The following is a 25,943-nucleotide window of genomic DNA, read 5'->3' as shown; positions in this document are numbered from 1 at the left end:
AGTACAAAAAGTGAAACTCATATTCGATAGAGTCATTACTAACAGAGTGATATATTTCAAGGGTATATTTCTGTTAATGCTGATGATTTTGGCTTACAGCCAATGAAAACCCAAAAGTCCATTATCTCAGATCATTAGAATACTTTAACACCAGCTTTAAAATCCAAAATGTTGTCCTACTGAAATTTATTTTCAGTAGATGCACTCAATACTTGGTTGGGGATCCTTTTGCATCAATTACTGCATGAATGCGGCGTGGCATGCAGGCGATCAGCTTGTGGAACTGCTGAAGTGTTATGGAAGCTCAGGTTGCTTTGATAGCAGCCTTCAGCTCATCTGCATTGTTGGGTCTGGTGTCTCATCATCTTTTTGACAAAACCCCAAAGATTCTCTATGGGGTTAAGGTCAGGAAAGTTTGCTCATCCTGCTGGAGAATTAAATTTCAATCTCCAATAAGCTTTTCGGCTGAGGGAAGCATGAAGTGCATACGCAGCATCAATAGTAAAAAGTTGGTCACGCAGGGTTAATAGCTGCACTAATGGAGTGCATTACACCGCGGTCCATTAACGCTGGCATTAACCCTGTATGAGGGCTGACTGGGGGGGGACTGTGCCCGTCGCTAATTGGTCGTGGCAATGGTCGTGGGCGTTTTGCCACGACCAATCAGCGACTTGGATTTCCATGACAGATAGAGGCCGCAACCAATGAATATCCGTGACAGACAGAAGGACAGACGGAAGTGACCCTTAGACAATTATATAGTAGATAAGGAGGTATGGGGTCATTAATATTATAAGATGTCAAGGGGGATTATTATTAGAAGAGGCACAAGGGGAAATTATTTCTATAGGGTGCTATATAACTAAAGAGGCAAAAGGGAGCAATAATACGGTGTAGGGGAAAAGAGGGGTCATGGTTATTGTATGAGGCTACTATTACTGAACAGTGCTCAGGTGTGGCATTATTACGGTTTAGGGCACTGGTCATAGCACTATATGGTTTGTGTAGAGGCGGGGAATGTGAGGTGGTGCTGGAAAAGTAGTAAAACCGCAAATTAACTACTATTTCCCAAATTGTGCCCCCCCAACACCCCATTCCCATAATACCCAATCCCTTGTCACATTTATTTTCCTGGCTTTGGCTACACTAAATGTACTTTGGTCCTGCCAATAAAGCCTATTTGAGTTTGAGTTAGTAAGCTAAAGATGTTGCTTTGCTACATTTTGCAAGGACGAGTTATAGATGTAAGAAGTGGTCAAGGCACTCTGCGCTGAATGGGAAATAAAAATCAATGACTACAAGCAACTATTAGCAGGCACACCACTTGTGAGAGCCTGTACAGTATACGCACATATGGTCTGCAGAGCACTGGTGCAAAACAGACATTACCATTATATTGTCAGTCCTAGCACTAAGGTTTTGGTTGATGATCGACATAGCGATATCACTACTGTAAATGCTGATAATGTCGGTATGAACTGGTGGTACTTGTCTGTTATATTGCAATATTATAGTGGCATTTTTGTTAAATATTATAGTGGTATTATTGGAACTATAGGTCTAATAAGCCTTTATTTTCCCCAGGTACGGTAATATTAGCAAGAGACTCCAATCTGGGGAACAGGGTGGGGACAAATTGGGCCAGTGTGCTTTGAAATACCAGTGCCGAATTTCAGCTCCAGTCTGTCACTGCATGACAGTAGAAAGACTTACCTTTTTTGAGCTACTGAATTCATAAATCACTTCTTTCTCCTCATTTCTCATTACCGGAACACTGGGAATAGTCCCAACATGAACATGGCTTCTTATTACAGGCAGAAGGTCAAAACACAATTCTTCTATTTTTTTAAGAGCATTATTTATAATGTCTTCATCAACACTACTGTCTTTCCCAACATCTGGAAGGGGCTCACAGTGACTAAAGTTTTGACAAGATTCATCAGCTTTCTCTCCAGGCAGTGTAAAACAGTCTTTGACACTTTCTATGACAGGCGATTCACTATCCAGCCTTAGTCTTTTAGCACTTTTGGGCATCTGGCAAGAATCTATGGGTCTTCTATTTCCGGAAGTGCAGCTTTGCGTTTCACAAATATTCAGTTTCTCTTTATTGCTTGGTTTTGAATTGCTCCCGGTTTTTATGAATACTGTTGAAGTAGATGTAATGGACTTAAAACCCGTTATTTTGCTGACAGGCATGTTTTGCCCCTCTCTAGGCAAACCTCTGTTCAACTGAACGTTACCTTTTAATATGTTTAAAGTCCTGGCCCGTGCAGATAATTCTGGGTACATGGTATCGAGAATTTTCACAGAATTTTCTTGAACATTACATGCAGAAGTTCCATTTGCATAAAGAGGCAATCTTCCTGGCACAGGAACAGCATGTTTTGGAGTGGCAGCACAAAACTGCAAAGGAGAAGACAATAGTCTACGGTTTGCGTTCTCAGCAGGTGATGGAGTGTTAAATACAGGAGATATTGGTTTAGGTTCATCTCTTAGTGGTGACATTAATGGTGGAAATAGTGCTCCTGGTAAAGGTGAAACCAACTCATCAAGGGGAGATGGCAAGGATGAACGACTTGAAGAAGACATAATAGGTGACAGAGTACGCATGCTTCTTGGGGGAGTTGACAACAGTGGACCCAGGAGGGGAGGTAGTGGTGGACCCATTTCAGACCTTAATTCATTAATAATAGTTTCTGGTGATTGACCCCTGTTGGTGGAGGCGTCAGCATTTGCTGAAACAGTTTGCCCTATCTGTACGTTCAAGAATACTGTACTCCGTTGAGAAAGCTTACTTGGAGGATTTTCTTTTCTTGCCGCTTGAAAGCTAGAAGATTTGAGTTTGTTGGAAGGATCATGTTCTTTTGCTTTTTCAGTACCTGCATCACCTCTAAGGACTGAAGTTTCCAAATTGGTAGATAATTTTCCAGAGTTTCTCTTCGGTTTTCGGGGTAAGCATACTGCTTTAGGATCAAAGTCATCAGGTCTACTGAAATTCCAAATTAGATTTTTACCAGGAAGAATTCTTTGGCCTACAGTTTCAGCATTATTTCTAGTGCTTTTTTCAGCATCATTATCAAATTGAATAAGACCAGAAACCTCATTCAGTGTTACTGGATCCTGCGCAGAAGAAATAATCTTAGATTTTTCATCTGGGGAACGCTCTACATTTACATCACTAATTGCACCACTTTTCGACTCTGTATTTAGAGAGTGCAGGGCTGAGTATTCAGGTTCTATGAATATGTCATTCCTCACTTTAGACTCATCAAAATCAATCAGATTTTTAACTACTGTAGCACTGTGTTCTTCGCTTTCATTCTGGGTTACTGTAGGTGGTTTATGTTGTTCATCAATTTTAGTGACATCAGAAGACATTGTAAATGATTCATTTTGAACAATTGGATTGCTAAAGGCTGGCCGTGTAAAGTTCACTTTACGAACTGGAAACTCATACTCACTTTCACTACTATCTAGATAACCATCACATAATTCAGCAGCATTTTTTTCTAATTTTTCAAGAGAGTCAGTTGATTTTGAAAATAAATGAAAGTGCTGCAACTCTTCCAATGGAAGAACAGGCAAAATTTTAAGTTGAGATTTGACTTTTACAGGAGTAAGTCCAGTCTTAGAAAGTGGACAAACTATTGGGTTTTTCTCTTCTGCAATGCTGGAATTTAAGTCAAGGCTTGATTTTATACTTTGGGTTACTTCTTGAAACTGGGATTTACTTAGGTTTCTGTCATTTTTGTGTTCAGGATCTTCTGTTATGTGAACAGGACTTAAACTGACAGCAGAAGGGAGATTAAAATTTTGACAACTGGGGCTGTCAGTATCAATACATGGAAGGCATTTCTCGTTGGGATGTAGATTTGTAGGTGGAGATAAGCGATTTTCACCATTTCCCACCTTTGGGAAATAGACAGAGTCTTTATCACAAGTGTCTACGAGTGAGGACTGCAGTTCTGTGTCAGATTCTTGGTGTAATGATGAAGCCTGGTGCACATTTGAGTTAACTGCAGTGGAAGTGTGATCAACAGTTTGCGGCGAATTTCGTTCATACTGATTATCATCACTATGACATTTAGATGTACTGATCATATTGTCCACCAAAAGATCACAACAATTTTGTTGCTCAGGATTATGCTCCAATGTCTTTTCTTTTGAACATGAGTCATTTTCTAGATCATCTTTCTTCTCTACAGTTTTATACTGTGACTCCATGGCGGTAACAGTAATGGAATTGCATTTGTTCAATGATATTGCCATGTTATTTTGTTTGCCTGTCATATTTGCATCTACCTCAAGGTGAATCTCATGGTTTATATCCATGTCTACAGAATTCTGATATATTGAAGAGTTCATGATATTTTCACAATCTATTTCTTGTGCTGCATTTGAAACTGTTGATGGCTGATTATGGCCACTAAGCACAAGAGATGTTTGCATTAATGGATCACTTTGTTGGTTATTTTTTAACAGCTGCTTTGAAATAGAATCTGGTTTCGTTTTTGCAGTGCTTAAAGTACAAGATTCTTCAGGGAATTTACTCAGATTTAAAGTAGGTATAAGGGATAATGTTTGGTCTAAATTCTTTTTACCACATTCATACAAATCAAGACCTACAGAATTATTACATTTTTGCCAGTTAGCATCCTTGGCGAGTGTGCGGTCATCATCTGAAAAGTTTGTTTTAATATGCAAATTCGTTGAAGAGCTTGAATTTTCTGAAGAATTTTCAGACTGCATTTGTACCATAGTTTCTTGGTCACAGTTTACAATTGGAACAATAGATCTACCCACCAACATGGACATATCCATATCTGGGTTTATCTCATGATGGACAAGTGGATCTTCAATCATGTGACTTTTGTTAGCATTCAAGCATCTAAATGATTCACGATTATTACCATTTAGGTTATCGAACTTGATTTTACATAGAGTGCCATCTGTCTTTGTTATATTGACAGAAGGACCAATACTTATTGCAGAATTGTTAACTCCATTATCAAATGGCATTATATCTGTTTCCATGTGGCATGAAGCCTCTTTATTCACATTGTCTGCATCCAGAGACATAGCTATATTTTCAGTTGCAGATGAAGATCCTTTACAAAACTCATCGTTCTTACATTTGGGTTCAGAACTCTTTAAAGTGTTGATCAGAGCTTCTTTTAAGCACAATGTTCTTTTTCCAAGAGGATTAGCAATTTCTTCATAATCCATATGAATGGGATTTTCAATCACTGGCTGTGTCTCTTGCAAAGGTAATAAATTAAAATTCTGTGCAAGGTCAAGGTTGCTTGTTTCCATCGCCGTGGTTAGGTCTGGACCATCATTAGAACTTGCTGTGTTTTTAATTTTAAGATTATCTGTTGCTAATAAACTGCGATCAACCTCTTCGTTCAAAGTACTGCTTTTATCAGTCCTTTTAAGTATATTTTCCATCTTCAGTGAAGAAGCAACACTGAGTTGATCCACTTCACTAGTGCTCTCTGCATCACTTGTGTCAGTGAATTCCCCAAACACATTCTGTAACGAAAAAAAAACATATATAAACATTTTAAAAGGTTTATTAAACAGGATTTTTTTATTTTAATACAAAAAATAGTGCATTCAGAATACAAAAAAGTCTATAATATCTTACTGAATTCCAATGTAAAGCAAGTCATAGGCTGTATTGATTCTTTTCTCATTATCATGGATTCTTTACATCAGTCAGCCATTTTAAAAATATTTTTGACAAGATGCTTTATAAAAAAAAATGAAAAATGAATGTTTGACCCATGTACAGATGCAGATGTATGTTATTTAACAGCCACTGTCTTCATCTTTTATAGACACTGCTTTGGATGGTCTTCTGCAGGTAGCTCCAGTGTTTGCTGGTGCGATCCAGAAGTCACAGTTCAATGCAAGTCTATGAGAGCTGAAATGAGGCTCTTAGACTTACACGGTTTGTGACCGTTGCCTCTGACTTCCGGTCACAATATGGCAGTGCGGGACCGGAGCAGAAGACGGTTGCTGGCGAGTAAAATAAGGGTTAGGTAACTTAGTGGCACCACTCCAGCACTAAAATATAAGCAAACATTGCAGTGGTGCTTTAAAATATAATGGTTTCACTAAAATTAAACCCCAGTTCACAGAAACGTCTAAAATCTATAAAGAATATAATTCAAACCTACCTGTATTGTTAACGGTGAACATTGTATAGGTGATAGTAGATTTGGGAGAGGTTTAGCCCAATTCTGTACTTCAGATATTTCATCCGTTTCACTTTCAAAATCACAATTTACAGAATTACTGTCGTTAATATCCTTGGAGCCAAAGACATGAAGAGTTTCATCCATATTAGAAGCATTGACTTCACTGAACTCTATAACAGTGGATTCAGCTGAAGGGGAATTACAAGGCTCAGACAAGTTTATGGTTTCTTGTATTGTATTTAGCTCAGTGAGAGGGCTACATGTCCGACTGATTTTAATACTGCTGCGTCTAGTAGACAGCTTGCACTTAGAACTCTGTTTTCTTCCTCTTTTGGCTGCAATGAAAACAATTAAAACAAGTTCAATAAACCAGTTTCTTAGAGAGACAATTTTGCCCTTAATAACCGAGACCCATTTTTTCAGATCTGATCAGTGTCACTTCATGTGATAACTCTAGAATGCTTCAACATATTCCAGGGATTTGACATTTGTGATACATTGCATTTTAGGTTAGTGGGAAATTTAGGTCATCACTTTTTTTTTAAATTTAAGTACCACATATACTCAAGTATAAGCTGACCGGACTATAAGCCGAGGCACCTACTTTTGCCACGGAAAACTGGGTATGCATTGTCCCCTCCATCCCTGTCCTGGTATGTGTGGCTCCCCCCCATCCCTGTCCTGGTATGTGTGGCTCCCCCCCATCCCTGTCCTGGTATGTGTGGCTCCCCCCATCCCTGTCCTGGTATGTGTGGCTCCCCCCCATCCCTGTCCTGGTATGTGTGGCTCCCCCCCATCCCTGTCCTGGTATGTGTGGCTCCCCCCCATCCCTGTCCTGGTATGTGTGGCTCCCTCCCATCCTGTCCTGGTATGTGTGGCTCCCTCCCATCCTGTCCTGGTATGTGTGGCTCCCCCCCCATCCTGTCCTGGTATGTGTGGCTCCCCCCCATCCTGTCCTGGTATGTGTGGCTCCCCCCCATCCTGTCCTGGTATGTGTGGCTCCCTCCCATCCTGTCCTGGTATGTGTGGCTCCCCCCCCATCCTGTCCTGGTATGTGTGGCTCCCCCCCATCCTGTCCTGGTATGTGTGGCTCCCCCCCATCCTGTCCTGGTATGTGTGGCTCCCGCGGTCCCACATTGCTCAGCTCCCCCGCTCCTGCATTGCTCAGCACGCCGTCCTCCATGGCTCACCTTAATGAGCGGTACCACGTGACCGCTCAGCACAGGAGAGGAGAGCCACCGGCAATGTGACAACGGAGATGCAGGGACAGATGCAGTAACGGAGGGAGAGTATGATAGCCGGCGGCTGCAGCTGTCACTGTGCCACAGCTGCCAGCTCCGCCTCTCCCCCGCCAGCGTTCTGGACAATTGACTCGTGTATAAGCCGAGGGAGCATTTTCAGTACAAAAAAAAAAATGTGCTGAAAATCTCAGCTTATACACGAGTATATATGGTATTTAAATTTGAGGGCAGTTTTGAAAAATTAGCAAAATGTTAAACTATGAGTACTTGTACCTTTAACCCAGGAGGCATACAACACAAAATAGTTAAATGAAATCTGTCAATACCTTTTTGCTACATAATCTAAGAGCAACATAATGTAGAAGCAGAGACACCAATTTCAATGATGGTAGTCTGTTCTGTCTCAGACATCCACCGTACTTTTCGGACTATAAGACACACCGGACTATAAGATGCCCCATTTTTTGTCTATAAGACGCAGCGGACTATAAGATGTCCAACCGAAGAAGAAAACAGAAAAGGCAGCACTCACCGATCCATCACGAGGGGTAACTTTTATTGAGTAAAAGACATCACAGCCGGGGGTACAAAAACATGAAGTGCGGCAAGCCGGACTATAAGATGCACCATTTTTTCCCCCCAAAATTCATTACTTACATACATGTATAGTAAACTACACGCACCCAAGGCATTGATTATATATCTCACACATTTCTATTTGTTTCCATCTATCTATATTGAAGAATATTTCCTTTGAAAACTCTTTCAATGACAGAATAATTCTATGTAAAAGCTAATGTAACGCCAAGTTCACATTAGCATTTGTGCGCAGTGTATCATCTGCATGCGCAAACAAATGCCAAAACGCATGCTTAAGCCAGCACATCATCTTGCGCATGACGCAAACAAAAATGCTGCGTGTTCATGCATTTCGGCATGCGTTTGCATTTTTTATGCGCATGGTGGAGGCGGTGACATTTGCTGGACATATTTTTGGGATTGGGGCAGAAGGAAGGTAGGGATATTTCTTGCGACCTTTGAAACCACAATGCTACTTTTAGAAGATAGGCTTGGTCGATTTTAAGGACAACTCTATCCTCCAGTATCTGTGTGAAAGGCGGGTATGCTGACAAAGCCTGGATATCGCTAATTCTACGTTCTGATGTTAAAGCTACAAGCAGGGAGGTTTTAAGAGATATAATTTTTAGCGGGGCTTCCAACAGGGGTTTAAAGGGAGCCTTACTTAGCGCAGTAAGGACTAAATTCAGGTCCCAGTAGTATGAAGGGAAATCGGTCTGGATCTACTCGGAAGCCTTAATAAACCTCGCTACCCAACGATTCCCGGCAAGGTCATGGTTGTACAGGGCCCCTAGCGCTGCAACCTGAACTTTAAAGGTGCATGTAAACAGACCCTGTTCCAGACCCTTCTGTAGGAATTCTAAGATTATCTTTATTGGAACTTCCCCGACTAGATCATTAGTACCTGAGACTGAAATAAATGTTTTCCAAATCCTCCCATACGCCTTGGTAGTTACAGGTTTCCTACTTTGTAATAGAGTGGTGTTATGATCAGGTGGCCTTGGAGCAGCATGAAATGACCTTCGCTGGAGCAGTGGTAACTTTACTGACCGCAAACCCTGATCCTATCACCGCAACTAGAAGTAGCCGTGGGGTGTGCCTAACCAGACCTAGACACCTCAACACAGCCGAAGGACTAAATATCCCTAAAGATGGAAATAGGAACACTCTCTTGCCTCAGAGTAGACCCCCAAAGGATAGGTAGCCCCCCACAAATAATGACCGAGTAGGAGAGGAAAAGACACACGCAGACAGAAAACAGGGATAAGCAAAGGAGGCCACTTCTACCTAGATAGGAAAGGAAAGTACAGGATACTAAGCGGTCAGCATAAAACACTACAAAATATCCACAGCAGAAAAATACAAAAACTCCACCACCTAACTAAAGATGTGGAGAGTATATCTGCGACTCCAGCGAGTCCAACTAGACTGAGAAAAACATCAGGCACAGTCTAGCAGGAACAAAATAGAAACAAGATAAGCACAGAAAATAAACACACAGCAGTGTGTCTAAAAAAAATGAAGCAAACACTTATCTTTGCTGATTTGGCAGCAAGCAGGAGAGGCCAGGCAGAGGACCAACACTTCCAAAGGAACATAGACTACTGGCAAGGACTAATGAGTCCTGCACAGCTAAATACCCCAGTCAGAATTGCAATTAGCAGAAACACCTGTCCAAGACTGCTGCTCAGGAATAACTGCATTACCATCAACAACCACCGGAGGGAGCTCAAGAGCAGAATTCACAACAGAGTGGCGACTAAGTTTGGAGAGAACCCCTATTGCTCAAAAGTGACCTTTCAAGTTCCATGCTGTCATACGCAAGTTTTCCACCCGATGAGCCACCGGCCCTTGGGACAGAAGGTCCGGGATGTGTCCGTGAGAACCCAAGGGTCGGAGATGGACATCATCCTCAGCCACAAAAACCATGTCCTCCTCGGCCAGAAAGGGGCTATTACGATCATACTCACGTTGTCCTCACAAATTTTCCTCAGAACTAAGGGAATCAGGGCTATTGGTGGGAAAGCGTAAGCTAACTGGTAATTCCAAGGTATCAAAGACGTCTAGAGCAACTGGGCTCCCCAAGGTGTCTATCGAGCAGATAGCCTCTACTTTCCGGTTCGGCCGTTTGCAAACAGGTCTCTTCTGGCCAACTCCAATGTTCTGCGATCTGATTGAATAATGTCTGGTTCAGCTCCTATTCCCCCTGTCTCAGTGGTGTTCGACTTAGGAAATCTGCCGTCCGATTTTCTGTGCCCTTTATGTGAAGTGCTGACAGAGCCTAAATTTGCCTCTGCTAGATGAAAGATGGACTTTGTCGCTTCCATCAGAGACTAGGATCTGGTGCCCCATGGTGGTTCAGATATGCTACTACCACTCGGTTGTCCAAGAACACCCTTATGTGGTGGGACTAAAGGGAGCTTTGTTATGAAAGGTAATTCAGTACCACAATGGACATAGAGGTCAGCGCACATACAGTGACCTGGCAATAACCCAAAAAACAAAAACGAGCTCTGAGACGTGGGAACTCTGTTGACCGCAATCCCTAATCCTCTCCAACCACACTAAAGGCAGCCGTGGATTGCGCCTAAACTCTCCCTATGCAACTCGGCACGGCCTGAGAAACTAGCTAGCCTGAAGATAGAAAAAAAGCCTACCTTGCCTCAGAGAAATATCCCCAAAGGAAAAGGCAGCCCCCCACATATAATGACTGTGAGTTAAGATGAAAAGACAAACGTAGAGATGAAATAGATTTAGCAAAGCGAGGCCCAACTTTCTGAACAGAGCGAGGATAGGAAAGGTAACTTTGCGGTCAACACAAAACCCTACAAAAACCACACAAAGGGGGCAAAAAGACCCTCCGTACCGAACTAACGGCACGGAGGTACACCCTCTGCGTCCCAGAGCTTCCAGCAAGCAGGAAAAAAACAAATAGACAAGCTGGACAGAAAAAAAACAGTAAACAAATAGCAAATAATAACTTAGCTATGCAGAGCAGCAGGCCACAGGAACGATCCAGGAGGAGACAGGTCCAATACTAGAACATTGACTGGAGGCCAGGATCAAAGCACTAGGTGGAGTTAAATAGAGCAGCACCTAACAACTTCACCACATCACCTGAGGAAGGAAACTCAGAAGCCGCAGTACCACTTTCCTCCACCAACGGAAGCTCACAGAGAGAATCAGCCGAAGTACCACTTGTGACCACAAGAGGGAGCTCTGCCACAGAATTCACAACAGAGCTTAGAAAGTGAATGAGGGCGAGTTTTACCTCTAACAGTTCTTTCATGTTTGATGATGCTAATTTTTGTTCCTCTGACCAAGGCCCGTGGGTTATCTGACCTCTCAGGTGGGCTCCCTGTTGTGAGTTCTGTTTTTGGGCTCCCTCTGGTGGTTACTGATGGTACTGGGTGACTTGTCTTTCCTGGGTTTCTGGGTTCCACCTGTTCCATCAGCATATGGGAGTTTCCTATTTAACCTGGCTTTGCTGGCATTTCCTCGCCGGTTATCAATGTATCCAGTGTGTCTTGTTACCTCTGCTCCCTGCTCCTAGAACCTTCTGGACAAGCTAAGTTTGGATTTTCCTGTTTTGTGTTTTGCTTAATTTGGTTTTTAGTCCAGCCTGCAGATATGTGATTCTCTGCTGCTGGTTGCTCTAGTGGGCTGAAATTGCTTTTCATGTACCATGAGTTGGCACATGAGTTCAAGTAATTTCAGGATGGTTTTTTGAAGGGTTTTTCGCTGACCGCGCAGTTCACTTTTGTATCCTCTGCTATCTAGCTTTAGCGGGCCTCATTTTGCTGAAACTGTTTTCATACTACGTATGTGCTTTCCTCTCATTTCACCGTCATTATATGTGGGGGGCTGCTATTTGCTGTGGGGTATTTCTCTGGAGGCAAGAGAGGTCTGTGTTTCTTCTGATAGGGGAAGTGAGATCTTCGGCTGGAGCGAGACGTCTAGGATCATCGTAGGCACGTTCCCCGGCTACTTTTATTTGTGTGTTAGGTTCAGGGTCGCGGTCAGCTCAGGTTCCATCGCCCTAGAGCTTGTTTGTATCTGTGCTTGTCCTTTTTGTGATCCCCTGCCATTGGGATCATGACAGTATAACTTTGTTAATTGTATTGGCTGAAGTAGGAGGATAAGTAGTCTGAGGAAGTTTTTTTTTTTTTTTTTTCCCCCTCAGAGTTTGCTGCCTAGCCTTATTGCAGCCTGGCTACTTCCTCCTCCTCTTAATCTTTGAATGGCTCTGATCTCAGCTGTTTATCATGGACGTCCAGAGTTTGGCTTCCAGCCTGAATAATCTTGCCACTAAGGTTCAAAATATACAGGATTTTGTTGTACATGCTCCTATGTCTGAACCTAGAATTCCTGTCCCAGAGTTTTTTTCTGGAGATAGATCTCGTTTTCTGAATTTTAGGAACAATTGCAAGTTGTTTCTTTCTTTGAAATCTCGCTCCTCAGGAGACCCTGCTCAGCAAGTCAAGATAATTATATCTTTCCTGCGGGGTGACCCTCAGGATTGGGCATTTGCATTGGCACCAGGGGACCCTGCGTTGCTTAATGCAGATGCGTTTTTTCTGGCATTGGGTTTGCTCTATGAGGAACCTAACCAAGAGATTCAGGCTGAAAAAGCTTTGTTGGCCCTCTCTCAGGGGCAAGATGAAGCAGAAATTTATTGTCAAAAATTTCGGAAGTGGTCGGTACTTACTCAGTGGAATGAGTGCGCTCTGGCTGCAAAGTTTAGAGATGGCCTTTCTGAGGCCATTAAAGATGTTATGGTGGGGTTCCCTGCGCCTGCTGGTCTGAATGAGTCTATGACTATGGCTGTTCAGATTGATCGGCGTTTACGGGAGCGCAAACCTGTGCATCATTTGGCGGTGTCGTCTGAACCGTCACCTGAGATAATGCAATGTGATAGAATTCAGTCCAGAAGTGAACGGCAAAAGTATAGGCGGAAAAAAGGGTTGTGCTTTTATTGTGGTGATTCAGCTCATGTTATATCAGCATGCTCTAAACGCACAAAAAAGGTTGATAAGTCTGTTGCCATTAGTACTTTACAGTCTAAGTTCATTCTGTCTGTGACTCTGATTTGTTCATTATCATCCATTTCCGTCGATGCCTATGTGGATTCAGGCGCTGCCCTGAGTCTTATGGATTGGTCATTTGCCAATCGCTGTGGGTTTAGTCTGGAGCCTCTGGAAGTCCCTATTCCTTTGAAGGGAATTGACTCTACACCTTTGGCTATGAATAAACCTCAGTACTGGACACAAGTGACCATGCGTATGACTCCCGTTCATCAGGAGGTGATTCGCTTCCTGGTACTGTATAATTTGCATGATGTTCTAGTACTTGGTCTGCCATGGTTACAAACTCATAATCCAGTCCTTGACTGGAAATCAGTGTCTGTGTTAAGCTGGGGTTGTCAGGGGGTTCATGATGATGCACCTCCGATTTCTATCGCTTCATCTACTCCTTCTGAGATTCCTGTGTTTTTGTCTGACTATCGGGATGTTTTTGAGGAGCCTAAGCTCAGTTCGCTTCCTCCTCACAGGGATTGCGATTGTGCTATAAATTTAATTCCGGGCAGTAAATTTCCTAAAGGTCATTTGTTCAATCTGTCAGTGCCAGAGCATACTGCTATGCGGGATTATGTTAAGGAGTCCTTGGAAAAGGGACATATCCGTCCATCTTTGTCCCCTTTGGGAGCAGGTTTTTTTTTCGTGGCCAAGAAAGATGGTTCCTTGAGGCCTTGTATAGATTATCGTCTTTTGAATAAGATTACCGTAAAATATCAGTATCCTTTGCCATTGTTGACTGATTTGTTTGCTCGCATTAAGGGGGCTAAATGGTTCACTAAGATTGATCTTCGGGGTGCGTATAATCTTATACGAATAAAGCAAGGTGATGAGTGGAAAACCGCATTTAATACGCCTGAGGGCCATTTTGAGTATTTGGTAATGCCTTTTGGACTTTCTAATGCTCCTTCAGTCTTCCAGTCCTTTATGCACGGTATTTTCCGTGAATATCTGGATAAATTTATGATTGTGTATTTGGATGATATTTTGGTTTTTTCTGATGACTGGGAGTCTCATGTTCAGCAGGTCAGGAAGGTGTTTCAGGTCCTGCGGGCCAATTCCTTGTTTGTAAAAGGCTCAAAGTGTCTCTTTGGAGTCCAGAAGATTTCTTTTTTGGGGTATATTTTTTCCCCTTCTACTATTGAGATGGATCCCGTCAAGGTTCAGGATATTTGTGACTGGACGCAGCCTACATCTCTTAAGAGTCTACAGAAGTTCTTGGGCTTTGCCAATTTCTATCGTCGTTTTATAACTAATTTTTCTAGTGTTGTTAAGCCTTTGACGGATTTGACTAAGAAGGGTGCTGATGTTGCTAATTGGTCTCCTGCGGCTGTGGAGGCCTTTCAGGAACTTAAGCGCCGGTTTTCTTCTGCTCCTGTGTTGCGTCAGCCAGATGTTTCGCTCCCTTTTCAGGTTGAGGTTGATGCTTCCGAGATTGGAGCGGGGGCGGTTTTGTCACAGAGAAGCTCCGATGGCTCAGTGATGAAGCCATGCGCGTTTTTTTCTAGAAAGTTTTCGCCGGCTGAGCGGAATTATGATGTTGGTAATTGGGAACTTTTGGCCATGAAGTGGGCATTTGAGGAGTGGCGTCATTGGCTAGAGGGTGCTAGACATCGTGTGGTGGTCTTGACTGATCACAAAAATTTGATTTACCTTGAGTCTGCCAGGCGTCTGAATCCTAGACAGGCTCGTTGGTCACTGTTTTTCTCTCGTTTCAATTTTGTGGTTTCATACCTGCCAGGTTCAAAGAATGTGAAGGCGGATGCTCTTTCTAGGAGTTTTGTGCCTGACTCCCTTGGAAATTCTGAGCCCTCTGGTATCCTTAGGGATGGGGTGATTTTGTCTGCTGTCTCCCCAGACTTGCGACGTGCTTTGCAGGAGTTTCAGGTGGCTAAACCTGATCGTTGTCCGCCTGAGAGACTGTTTGTTCCGGATAATTGGACCAGTAGAGTCATCTCCGAGGTCCATTCTTCTGCGTTGGCAGGTCATCCTGGAATATTTGGTACTAGAGACTTGGTGGCCAGGTCTTTTTGGTGGCCTTCCTTGTCGAGGGATGTGCGTTCTTTTGTGCAGTCTTGTGAGGTTTGTGCTCGGGCTAAGCCTTGCTGTTCTCGGGCCAGTGGATTGTTGTCACCTTTGCCTATCCCGAAGAGGCCTTGGACGCACATTTCCATGGACTTTATTTCGGATCTCCCTGTCTCTCAAAAAATGTCCGTCATCTGGGTTGTGTGTGATCGCTTTTCTAAAATGGTTCATCTGGTACCCTTGCCTAAGTTGCCTTCCTCCTCTGAGTTGGTCCCTCTGTTTTTTCAGAATGTGGTTCGTTTGCATGGGATTCCTGAGAACATCGTTTCTGACAGGGGATCCCAGTTTGTGTCTAGATTTTGGCGGACTTTCTGTGCTAAGATGGGCATTGATTTGTCCTTTTCATCTGCATTCCATCCTCAGATGAATGGCCAGACTGAACGAACTAATCAGACCTTGGAAACTTATTTAAGGTGTTTTGTTTCTGCTGATCAGGATGACTGGGTTACCTTTTTGCCGCTGGCCGAGTTTGCGCTTAATAATCTGGCTAGTTCTGCTACCTTGGTTTCTCCTTTCTTTTGTAATTCGGGGTTTCATCCTCGCTTTTCCTCTGGTCAGGTGGAACCTTCTGATTGTCCTGGAGTGGACATGGTGGTGGATAGGTTGCATCGGATTTGGAGTCATGTGGTGGACAATTTGAAGTTGTCCCAGGAGAAGGCTCAGCAGTTTGCTAATCGCCGTCGCCGCGTGGGTCCTCGACTTCTTGTTGGTGACTTGGTGTGGTTGTCTTCTCGTTTTGTTCCTATGAAGGTCTCTTCTCCTAAGTTCAAGCCTCGTTTCATCGGTCCCTATAGGATCTTGGAAATTCTTAACCCTGTGTCGTTTCGTTTGGATCTCCCGGCATCGTTTGCTATTCATAATGTGTTTCATCGGTCGTTGTTGCGGAAGTATGAGGTACCTGTTGTTCCTTCTCTTGAGCCTCCTGCTCCAGTGCTGGTGGAGGGAGAATTGGAGTATGTTGTGGAGAAGATCTTGGATTCTCGTGTTTCCAGACGGAAACTCCAGTATTTGGTCAAGTGGAAGGGTTATGGTCAGGAGGATAATTCTTGGGTGGTTGCCTCGGATGTTCATGCTGATGATTTGGTTCGCGCTTTTCATAGGGCTCATCCTGGTCGCCCTGGTGGTTCTCGTGAGGGTTCGGTGACCCCTCCTCAAGGGGGGGGGGTACTGTTGTGAGTTCTGTTTTTTGGCTCCCTCTGGTGGTTACTGATGGTACTGGGTGACTTGTCTTTCCTGGGTTTCTGGGTTCCACCTGTTCCATCAGCATATGGGAGTTTCCTATTTAACCTGGCTTTGCTGGCATTTCCTCGCCGGTTATCAATGTATCCAGTGTGTCTTGTTACCTCTGCTCCCTGCTCCTAGAACCTTCTGGACAAGCTAAGTTTGGATTTTCCTGTTTTGTGTTTTGCTTAATTTGGTTTTTAGTCCAGCCTGCAGATATGTGATTCTCTGCTGCTGGTTGCTCTAGTGGGCTGAAATTGCTTTTCATGTACCATGAGTTGGCACATGAGTTCAAGTAATTTCAGGATGGTTTTTTGAAGGGTTTTTCGCTGACCGCGCAGTTCACTTTTGTATCCTCTGCTATCTAGCTTTAGCGGGCCTCATTTTGCTGAAACTGTTTTCATACTACGTATGTGCTTTCCTCTCATTTCACCGTCATTATATGTGGGGGGCTGCTATTTGCTGTGGGGTATTTCTCTGGAGGCAAGAGAGGTCTGTGTTTCTTCTGATAGGGGAAGTGAGATCTTCGGCTGGAGCGAGACGTCTAGGATCATCGTAGGCACGTTCCCCGGCTACTTTTATTTGTGTGTTAGGTTCAGGGTCGCGGTCAGCTCAGGTTCCATCGCCCTAGAGCTTGTTTGTATCTGTGCTTGTCCTTTTTGTGATCCCCTGCCATTGGGATCATGACAGCTCCCCACCCCCAGGTGCTTGCGTCCATGGTTAGGATTTGGGATATTGGCTATACACATGGAAGACCACTGGCTAAATTGTTTGTATCCGTTCACCATTCTAGAGAACGGGCCGTTTTTTTGTTTAACTGCCCTTCTAAATTTCAGCCTAGAGATGTTCCTGCTGCTAATATTTTCCATTGTAGTTCTTGGGTATGGGCTTGGGCCCACTAGACTGCTGGAATACAAGCGGTCATTGATAACAGCAGTAGCATTGCCTTCCGTAAGGTGGTAACAGGAAAGTCCCTCATACGTGATGCCAGCTGTATCAGGTTTTGGATTTTTTCCCTGTGGGAGATGACATTCTTGTATGATTGAATCTAAAATTATTACCAAGTACTCTTGCACCTGACTCGGTATGATTCGGAATTTAGGTAAGTTTAATAGCCAGCCTAGATTCATCAGTGTCCTCATAACTTTGTCTAGCTGTTCTTTGTAGTGATGAGGGAAGTTGCCTTTTACCAGGAGGTCGTTCAGATATAGAACTATCAAAGTATTTTGTTCTCTTATATGAGCCATAACTTCCACCACTATTTTGGTAAATTCCCTGGGGGCGATGGCCAGGCCGAATGGGAGTGCTCTGAACTAGTAATGCTTTAATTCCCCCTGAATTGTGACTGCCACTCTGATAAACTTGTGATAGTCCTTGTGGACGGGAAAATGATAGTACGCATCCTTCAAGTCAAGTCTAACAGTCATAAAACAGGCCGGAAAAAGCTTTCTCACAGCTGATTTTATTGTTTCCATTTTGAAGGGTTGAGTTTCCAGAAATTTGTTCAACTTTGTTAAGTTTACAATTGTCCTGAATGTCCCATCCGGTTTCTTCCTCAAGAAAAGAGGGGAATAAAACCCTTTGCCTCTTTCTTGGCTGGGGACTTCTTGAAGTATGACCTTCTCTACAAGACCTAGAATTTATTTTTGCAGGGCTAATTGTTTGTCCTTTGCTGACCTTTGTGGAGTTATTATGAAGGAAGGGGGTGGGGGAGAATGACATCTTAGCTTTAGATCTAGTTTTATTATATCCAAGATCCATGTACTGGATTTATTTTCCCTGGCCCGGAGAAAGTAAGCCAACCTTCCTCCGACCTGGGGGACACCTTCATAAGGGTTGTTTTTTGTTGCTTTTGTTGTCAAAGTGCCTGTTGAATATGAACCCCTTGCCTCCATTTCTTTTATCCTCCCACCCATCCTTGTGGCCCTTCGGGGGCTTCCTCCGAAAGAACCTCCTGTTCCGAAAGATCCGTTTATATGACTGGCTGGAGAACCCAGGGAAAGATTTCTTTTTATCTCCTGCTTTGTCCAAAATGTCGTCTAATGTAGGTCCAAACAGGTATTCGCACTCACAGGGAATGGAGCATAATTTTGCTTTAGTCTGCAGGTACCCTTGCCAGTACTTGAGCCATAAGGCTCGCCTCGCAGCATTTGAAAAGGAAACAGACCTAGCCGCTAGCCTGACCAAGTCTGCCGATGCATCTGCTAAAAATGCTGCTGCTCCTCTCATTACAGGGACCGAATCTAGAACTGTTTCTCTAGAGACTTTTTCTTTCAATTGTGACTCCAAGTGATCCAGCCATATCATCAAGGCTCTGGCCGTACAGGTGGTAGCTATAGCTGATTTTAGCCCAGCCCCAGCTGCCTCCCAGGAACCTTTCAGAAATGTTTCTGCCTTTTTATCCATGGGTTCTTTCAAAGTCCCCATGTCCTCAAAAGGCAGGGCAAGTTTCTTGGAAGCTTTTGCAATCACCACATCTAGCTTTGGCGCTTTTCCCAAAAAAGAGAATACTGGATCTTCGAAGGGGTACTTGTCTTTGGGGTTAGAAGGCCCTTTTTTCCGGTTTCCTCCACTCCCTTTTAATTAGGGACTGGATTTTTTCATTTACTGGGAATGCTCTCCACTTTTTCTGCTCTAGACCACTGAACATTAAGTCTTGGACTGCTTTCTTAGGCCTAGAGTCTACTAGACCCATGATTCTGACAGCTTTAACAAGGGCGTCTGTCTCCTCTATCGGGAAGCAGCTGCGACCCCCTTCTGAGGATGATGAAGAGCAATAAGAAGATAACGAATTGTTTGAGTCCGACAAATCGCTCTCCCCCTCGCTAGCACTTGATTCAGGGGACCTGTGTCTAGATCTACGTTTTCTCTTTGAGACCTTAAGGGCTTTGAAGGAGTCTTCTACCTGATTTTGGATTAATGTTCTCAAGTCTGATGCAAATTTTGGAGATTCTTCACAAATTGTTTGCTATATGCAGGTAGTACAGAGCCTCTTTTCCCACGTGGTGGGTAGCTCCTCTGTGCAGAGCGCACACATCCTATGCTTGGATTTCGCTATACATTTCTTTCCCTATCAGAGTAGACAACAGGCCCTAATTAAAAGGGTGGACTTTCACGAAGTTCACCTACCCTCCTGTAGAAAGAAGGATACCGGCTTCGGGCCAAGGACCATTCCTACGGATGGACCCTGAATGGCTGCCGCCGCTGCATTGCTGGGAAGAAGACTCTCCCACTTATTTCTTCTGCCGCTGCTGGTGTCGCTGCTGTTGACGCTGCCGCTGAGGTTGGTGCTCATGATGCAGGGACTGGATCTGTAACACCTGCTCCTCTGTCTGCTCCTGATCACTCATGGTGCTCAGCTCCTTGAAGCGCTGTTCCCCGCGAGTCTGCTTGTTTAAATCCCCTTCAGGGCCACCCCACTATTCCAGAGACGCAGCGGGCCTGAACTGCTGGATTTTCCAGTCATGCCCGGCGCTAATCGCATCACTGGCTCCCGCTCATGCGCACTACTGATTTCCCAGTAGTGCACTGCGGTTTGATCGCATCATGGGGGGGGGCGATGCTTCGCACTACCTTATCCTGGCGTCGCGCCACTGGCATAGCATGGAAAGTCCGCGGCCACTCCAGTAAGGCAACCGCTGTCACCTAGCTGGCCCCCACCGCTATGCTTCTTCTGCAGCGCATCCAGCGATTCTGTGAAATCTCGGAGAGGCTGGTTCGGATATTTTTCTTCACTGCCTCTCCCCACACACCCTCAAGGTCTGCTGACCTCAGTGGTGGCGCTTCGGGCGACCGCCCCAGCCGAGGCAGGGAACCCCCGCTGTCTGGAGCGGACTGGTCGGCCTCCGACATTCCACAACAATCTTACAGGTATGTCCCATGTCGACTGTAGGCTCCCCATTATATATAATGTCCAAAAATCAGAAGCAGCACACCATTCTGGATAAGGTTATGAAGGTATTCAAATTTAATAGCCCATAGCTTTCTCAAGCTCTCCATGGGCCGAAACGTTGCCATTATGTGCTATTAAATTTGAATACCTTCATAACCTTATCCAGAATGGTGTGCTGACTCTGATTTTTGGACTTCTATGACAAGGTTTGGTACATGCCTGAGGGGCCCTGCACCCTGATTTTTGAAGTTTTCCATCAAAAACCTAACTGAATGGAGGTTAAACCCTTTAATCCCCGAGCCTGTTTTCACCTTCCTGACCAGGCCAAATCTTACAATTCTGACCAGCGTCACTTTACGTGGCAACTCTGGAACGCTTCAACGAATCCTACTGATTTTGAGACTGTTTATTCGTGACATATTGTACTTCATGATAGTGGTAAAATTTATTCAATATGATTTGCGTTTATTTGAAAAAAAAAAAAAAATGCAAATTTGGTGAAAATTTAAAACTTAATTTTTATGCTCTAAAATCAGTTATAAACAAGTCTAAAAAAAATAGTTAATAAATAACATTTCCCACATGTCTACTTTACATCAGCCCAATTTTTTAAACAATTTTTTGTTAGGAAGTTAGAAGGGTTAAAAGCTGACCAGGTATTTCATTTTTTTGAACAAAATGTAGAAAACCATTTTTTTAGGATCACATCACATTTGAAGTGACTTTGAGGGACCTATAATAAACTTTATTTATATAGCGTCAGATTCCGCAACGCTTTACAATTTAGAGGTTCATATACAAGTCATAATTAACAGTTAAAGATAATACAATAATTCAAGCAAAAATAATGACGACCCTGCTCGCAAGAGCTTACAATCTACAATGAGGTGGGGGTGACACAAAGTACAGGTGCTTATTTAAAATGATGGTCCAGCCATCATAAGGGAATGAGGGATCGATAAAGGCTGCAATAGCTAGTCACCAGCCAATATCTGTAGTGCTTTTAGGTGCGGTGCAGTTTGAATAATTATGTTCAAAGAAATTGTGAATGAGAGATACATAGAGATATATTAGGGAATGTGATCAGCCTCTCTAAACAGATGTGTTTTTAGGGCACGCCTAAATCTGTTAGTTGTGGTTAGACCTAAATTCTTGGGGTAGAGCAGCGGTTCTCAACCTGTGGGTCGCGACCCCGAGGGGGGTCGAACGACTAAAACACAGGGGTCGCCACCAGAGAGTCCTGTCCAGCCTCACTAGCGCTATTGCACACGGATCTACCGCTCGATCCGTTCCCCGCTCGTCTGCTCCTGTCTGACCAGCAGTTCTTGCTCTGCGCTCGTCTTCCTTCCCTGTCGCCTGGCAGCTGCCCCGGAAGTTGTCGCCGGGGCCGGTTCAGCTCCGGTAAAGTCGCCGCCGGACACCGCGGGCCCCGTAGCGGGCGGCAGGAAGACTCCACGGCTCAGCGTTGGTAGAGTAGCAGGGCGTGAATGAAGCTCCTGGAGGAGAAGCCCAGGAAGGTGAGCGGAGCACCCGGCAGCCAGGACATTAGTCTCTGTTTTGATGAACCCATTCACTGTGTGTGACCGCTGAGCCGGCCCTCGGTGTGCGATCTGGGGGCGGTGGTGGTCGGCAGCTGTGTTGTTGTGTCTGGCAGTCCTGGATGGTGCGGAGCCATGATGTCTGCCCTTATACCGGGGGCTCCTAGCAGGCAGCAACCTGTGGCCCTGAGCCCCTGTCCTCACATGACTCCGCGACACGGTCGCCCCCTCTACACATGGTCCAGGGTGGTACTGAAGGGGGTGAGGGTGCTGCTGGCCCTCCTGGAGCATTGGGGTCAGTTGTGTGCTGTCCGGTGTCTGATGAGACGTTCTGCACCATCCGTCCGGCCCAAGCTGCCATTGCTCATACGTCCTATCAGGGGATATGGATGTTATAGGGGCAGCAGCGGTCAGGTTGGACCCCTCTCTAGCTGGTCACTTTTGCACCTTTGCTCCGTGCTAGCAGATGATCCCCGTGGGGGGAGAGACGTCTGTGGACACTTATTAGATGGGGGTCGTCTCCATGTTGTACGTGCCATCCCGACAATGCCGCTCACATGCTGCACCCAGGGGTCCCGACCGTCCCCCGCTGGCTCAGGCTCAGGCAGACCGCACTCATCTATGCAAAAATCTGCCCAAGACTCATCAGTGTTCTTCATCAGAGTTTGGGCTTTGTTCCCGCACGTTTTCTTGGATTAAAAAAATGGAGGTTTTTCATCCGAGCGCTGTTGGATCTTTTTTTTTTCACGGACCCATAGATTTGTATTGGAGAGTTTGATCTGCCATATAGCGCTCTGCACCATTGCCCCATAGAATGCTCCACATAAATCTGTGCTGCTGCAATAAAAAAATAAAAAAAAACACATACCTCTCTTGCTTGCAGCTCCTCGGCGCCATCTTCCCGGGGTCTCTCTGCACTGACTGATCAGGCAGAGGGCGGCGCGCACACTATATGCGTCATCGCGCCCTCTGACCTGCACAGTCAGCGCGGAGAGACGCCGGGAAGATGGAGCGTGTGGAACGAGGGAAGGTAAATATGACATACTTACCTGCTCCCGGCGTCCCGCTCCTTCCCCCGGACAGCTGATCTTCGGGGCCGCAGCCTCCTCGAGTATATACGGTAATTGTTTTTGTGATTATTTATTATGTTTGATTTGTAGCAATGAGAATACAATACATAATGCATATCAGATATTTACATTCCGAATCATAACTAATAAAATTACAGTTTTAAAGTAGCCACCAAAATTATTTTTTGGGTTGGGGGTCACCGCAACATGAGGAACTGTATTGCGGGGTCACGGCATTAGAAAGGTTGAGAACCACTGGGGTAGAGCATTCCAAAGAATTGGAAGAAGTCTTGAAGCCGGGAGTGGGAGGTACGGATTAGTGCAGATGTTAGTCGAACATCGCTTGCGGAGTATAGAGAACGGCTTGACCGATAAACGGAAACGAGGGATGAGATGTAGGGGGTGCCGCACTATGGAGAGCTTTGTAGGTAAGAACAAGTAGTTTAAATTGTATCCTACAATGAATGGGTAGCCAGTGCAATGACTGGCACAGAGAGGAAGCTTTAGAGTAACGATTAGCCATATGACCCTGGCTGTTGCATTAAGGATGGACTGAAGAGTGGAAAGTTGAGTGCGGGCAATTAATAGAGAATTACAATAGTGAGGGCGGAAGTGGATCAGGGTAGGAGTGAGGGTTTTTGCTGTTTCCATGGTGAGAAAAGGGTGGATTCTAGAGATGTTCTTAGGTGTAAGCGGCAAGGAGATTGTATATGGGAGGTGAAGGAAAGATTGGTGCCAAACATAACACCCAGAAAGAAAGTGAGCCTGATGCCTAGGCGTTATTGTGGTGTCACACACGAAGACGGAGATGTCAGATGTAGGGAGGTTAGTAGATGGCAAGAGCAGAAGAGGTTCAGTTTTGGAAAGGTTGAGTTTCAGATACAGAGCGGACATGATGTTGGAAACTGCAGACAGTCACTGGTGTTCTGTAGTACAGCGGGGGTAAGGTCAGGAGATGATGTGTATAGTTGTGTGTCATCAGCATAAAGATGGTACTGAAAGCCAAATTTGCTGATGGTCTGTCCAATTGGGGCCATGCTGAGAGAGAAGAGGGCCAAGGACTGAGGCCTGAAAGACCCCAATAGTGAGAGGAAGAGGAGAAGAAGTGGAGCCAGATAAGGTTTTTCTTTTTTTAAATAATGGCATAATGATTGAGTGTTTGAAGAAGGAGGGGAAGATACCGGAGGAGTGGGAGAGGTTGAAGATTTTAGTTAGGCGAGTAGTGGAAAGAGAGACTGGAGTAGGCTTGAGGAATTGGGGTCAGTAGGGCATATAGTAGGATGAAAAGAAGAGAGGAGCCTGGAGACTACTTCTTCTGTGACTGGGTCAAATGTAGAGAGTGAGCCAGAGGAGATGTAGGGAGGGATGGGAGTCATGGCACTTGGTGGCTGGGAGCTGGTTTCCTGACAGATATTTTCTATGTTCTCTATGAAGTAGGAAGCCAGATCATTAGCACAAATGTCTGTGATAATGGCCTGCGCTTTAGAACTCACAAGGGAGTGAAAGGTGTCAAAAAGGTTTTTTTGGGATGGCGATCATGGTGGTGTAGTGGGTCTGTTTGGTGAGGTGAAGGCAAAGCTATAGGTTCTTAAAATAAATCTGCAGTGGATAGTTTTCTGGTGTGCGAGCTTTCTTCCATAGACATTCGGAGAAATCGATTTTACGATGTGAGCCAGGGCTGTTTTACTGTGTTTGGAGGTACTGAGGGTGAGGGTGTTACTTGGTCCCAGGGTGCTTCTGAGAGTATCATTTTAGTGATTTACAGCCAGATCAGGACAGGAAAAAGAAGAGATTGGGGACAGTGATGAGTGTAGGGAGTGTAAGTTATGAGGGTTAATGGCTTGTAGATTTCTGAATGTGCGATAGGTAGGAGAGTGCTGTGCTGGGGTGGGCAAGGATTTGTGAACATGAAAGAGAGAATGTTGTGGTCAGAGAGGGGGAAGAGGAGAGTTATCTAGGTAGGGGATTGAACAGAGCCGGACAAAGAGCAGATCAAGGATGTTAGAAGATGTTTAAAGATGTGAAAGGCTAAGGGTACCGTCACACAGTGGCATTTTGATCGCTATGACGGCACGATTCGTGACGTTCCAGCGATATAGTTACGATCTCGCAGTGTGACACGCTCCTGCGATCAGGGACCCCGCTGAGAATCGTACGTCGTAGCAGATCGTTTGAAACTTTCTTTCGTCGTCTAGTGTCCCGCTGTGGCGGCATGATCGCATGGTGTAACAAAGGTGTGCACGATATTGTATACGATGTGCGCATAGTAACCAACGGCTTCTACATCGCACATACGTCATGAAATTATCGCTCCAGCGTCGTACATTGCAAAGTGTGACAGCAGTCTACGACGCTGGAGCGATATTGTTACGATGCTGGAGCGTCACGGATCGTGCAGTCGTAGCGATCAAAATGCCACTGTGTGACGGTACCCTAAGAGAAGTGGTTAGAGATAGAAGATAGGAAGCAGATGGGGAGGTAGTGAGAAGAGCTGAGAAGAAATATTCAAGCACTTGTTTTCTCCTATATAGAACAAATGGACATGCTAACAACGGGACCCATTGATCACTGAAAGGTTGCTTCAAAGGACTGGGTTTTGCAAGTGCAATGTTAGACTAATATCCGTGGAGAAAGAGTCCAAAAAAAAGCTGCAAAGATGCCTCTATGGGATAATGGTTATTTCCCGACACTGATGAATCACCCATCTACAAAATTTTGGGTTTCTCGTGGGGTTCTTTTGATCGGAGACTTATATGATCAGGGTTTTTTTGTGTCCTTTGAACAACTACAAAATAAGTGTGATCTTCCAAGGTCTCAATTTTTTCGATATCTGCAGCTCAGATCTGCCGTTCAGTCATTTGTCAGGAATGAGGGGATGAACCGTAACATTTCATCTTTACCATCGATAGGTATTCTTAAGTCGCAGGGACCTCAAGGTCTTATTTCGTCCCTATACACATATCTGCTATCAGCGGGGACGAACTCTGTTGTGGATTCGGTAAGGGGCAAATGGGGGGGACTCATTCCTGACATGCAAAA

At 44.6% G+C, this 25,943-nt stretch overlaps 1 protein-coding gene across 2 annotated transcripts in view; it reads right to left on the bottom strand.

Moving 5' to 3' along the window:
• ICE1 (interactor of little elongation complex ELL subunit 1) overlaps positions 1–25,943 on the bottom strand; it is a 132,068-nt gene that overhangs the window by 65,974 nt on the left and 40,151 nt on the right. For both annotated transcript variants that reach the window (XM_069730515.1, XM_069730516.1), the window contains 2 exons: positions 6,183–6,538; positions 1,714–5,532 (listed from right to left, as the gene is read on the bottom strand). In XM_069730515.1, coding sequence (XP_069586616.1) covers positions 1,714–5,532; positions 6,183–6,538 — 4,175 coding nt within the window. The remainder of the gene's footprint in view (positions 1–1,713; positions 5,533–6,182; positions 6,539–25,943) is intronic.

This window comes from Ranitomeya imitator, chromosome 6 (assembly GCF_032444005.1).
Source record: "Ranitomeya imitator isolate aRanImi1 chromosome 6, aRanImi1.pri, whole genome shotgun sequence".
Classification (NCBI taxonomy): domain Eukaryota; kingdom Metazoa; phylum Chordata; class Amphibia; order Anura; family Dendrobatidae; genus Ranitomeya; species Ranitomeya imitator.
Note: the sequence above shows the minus strand (reverse complement) of the source record. Positions and strands in the feature narration are given on the sequence as shown.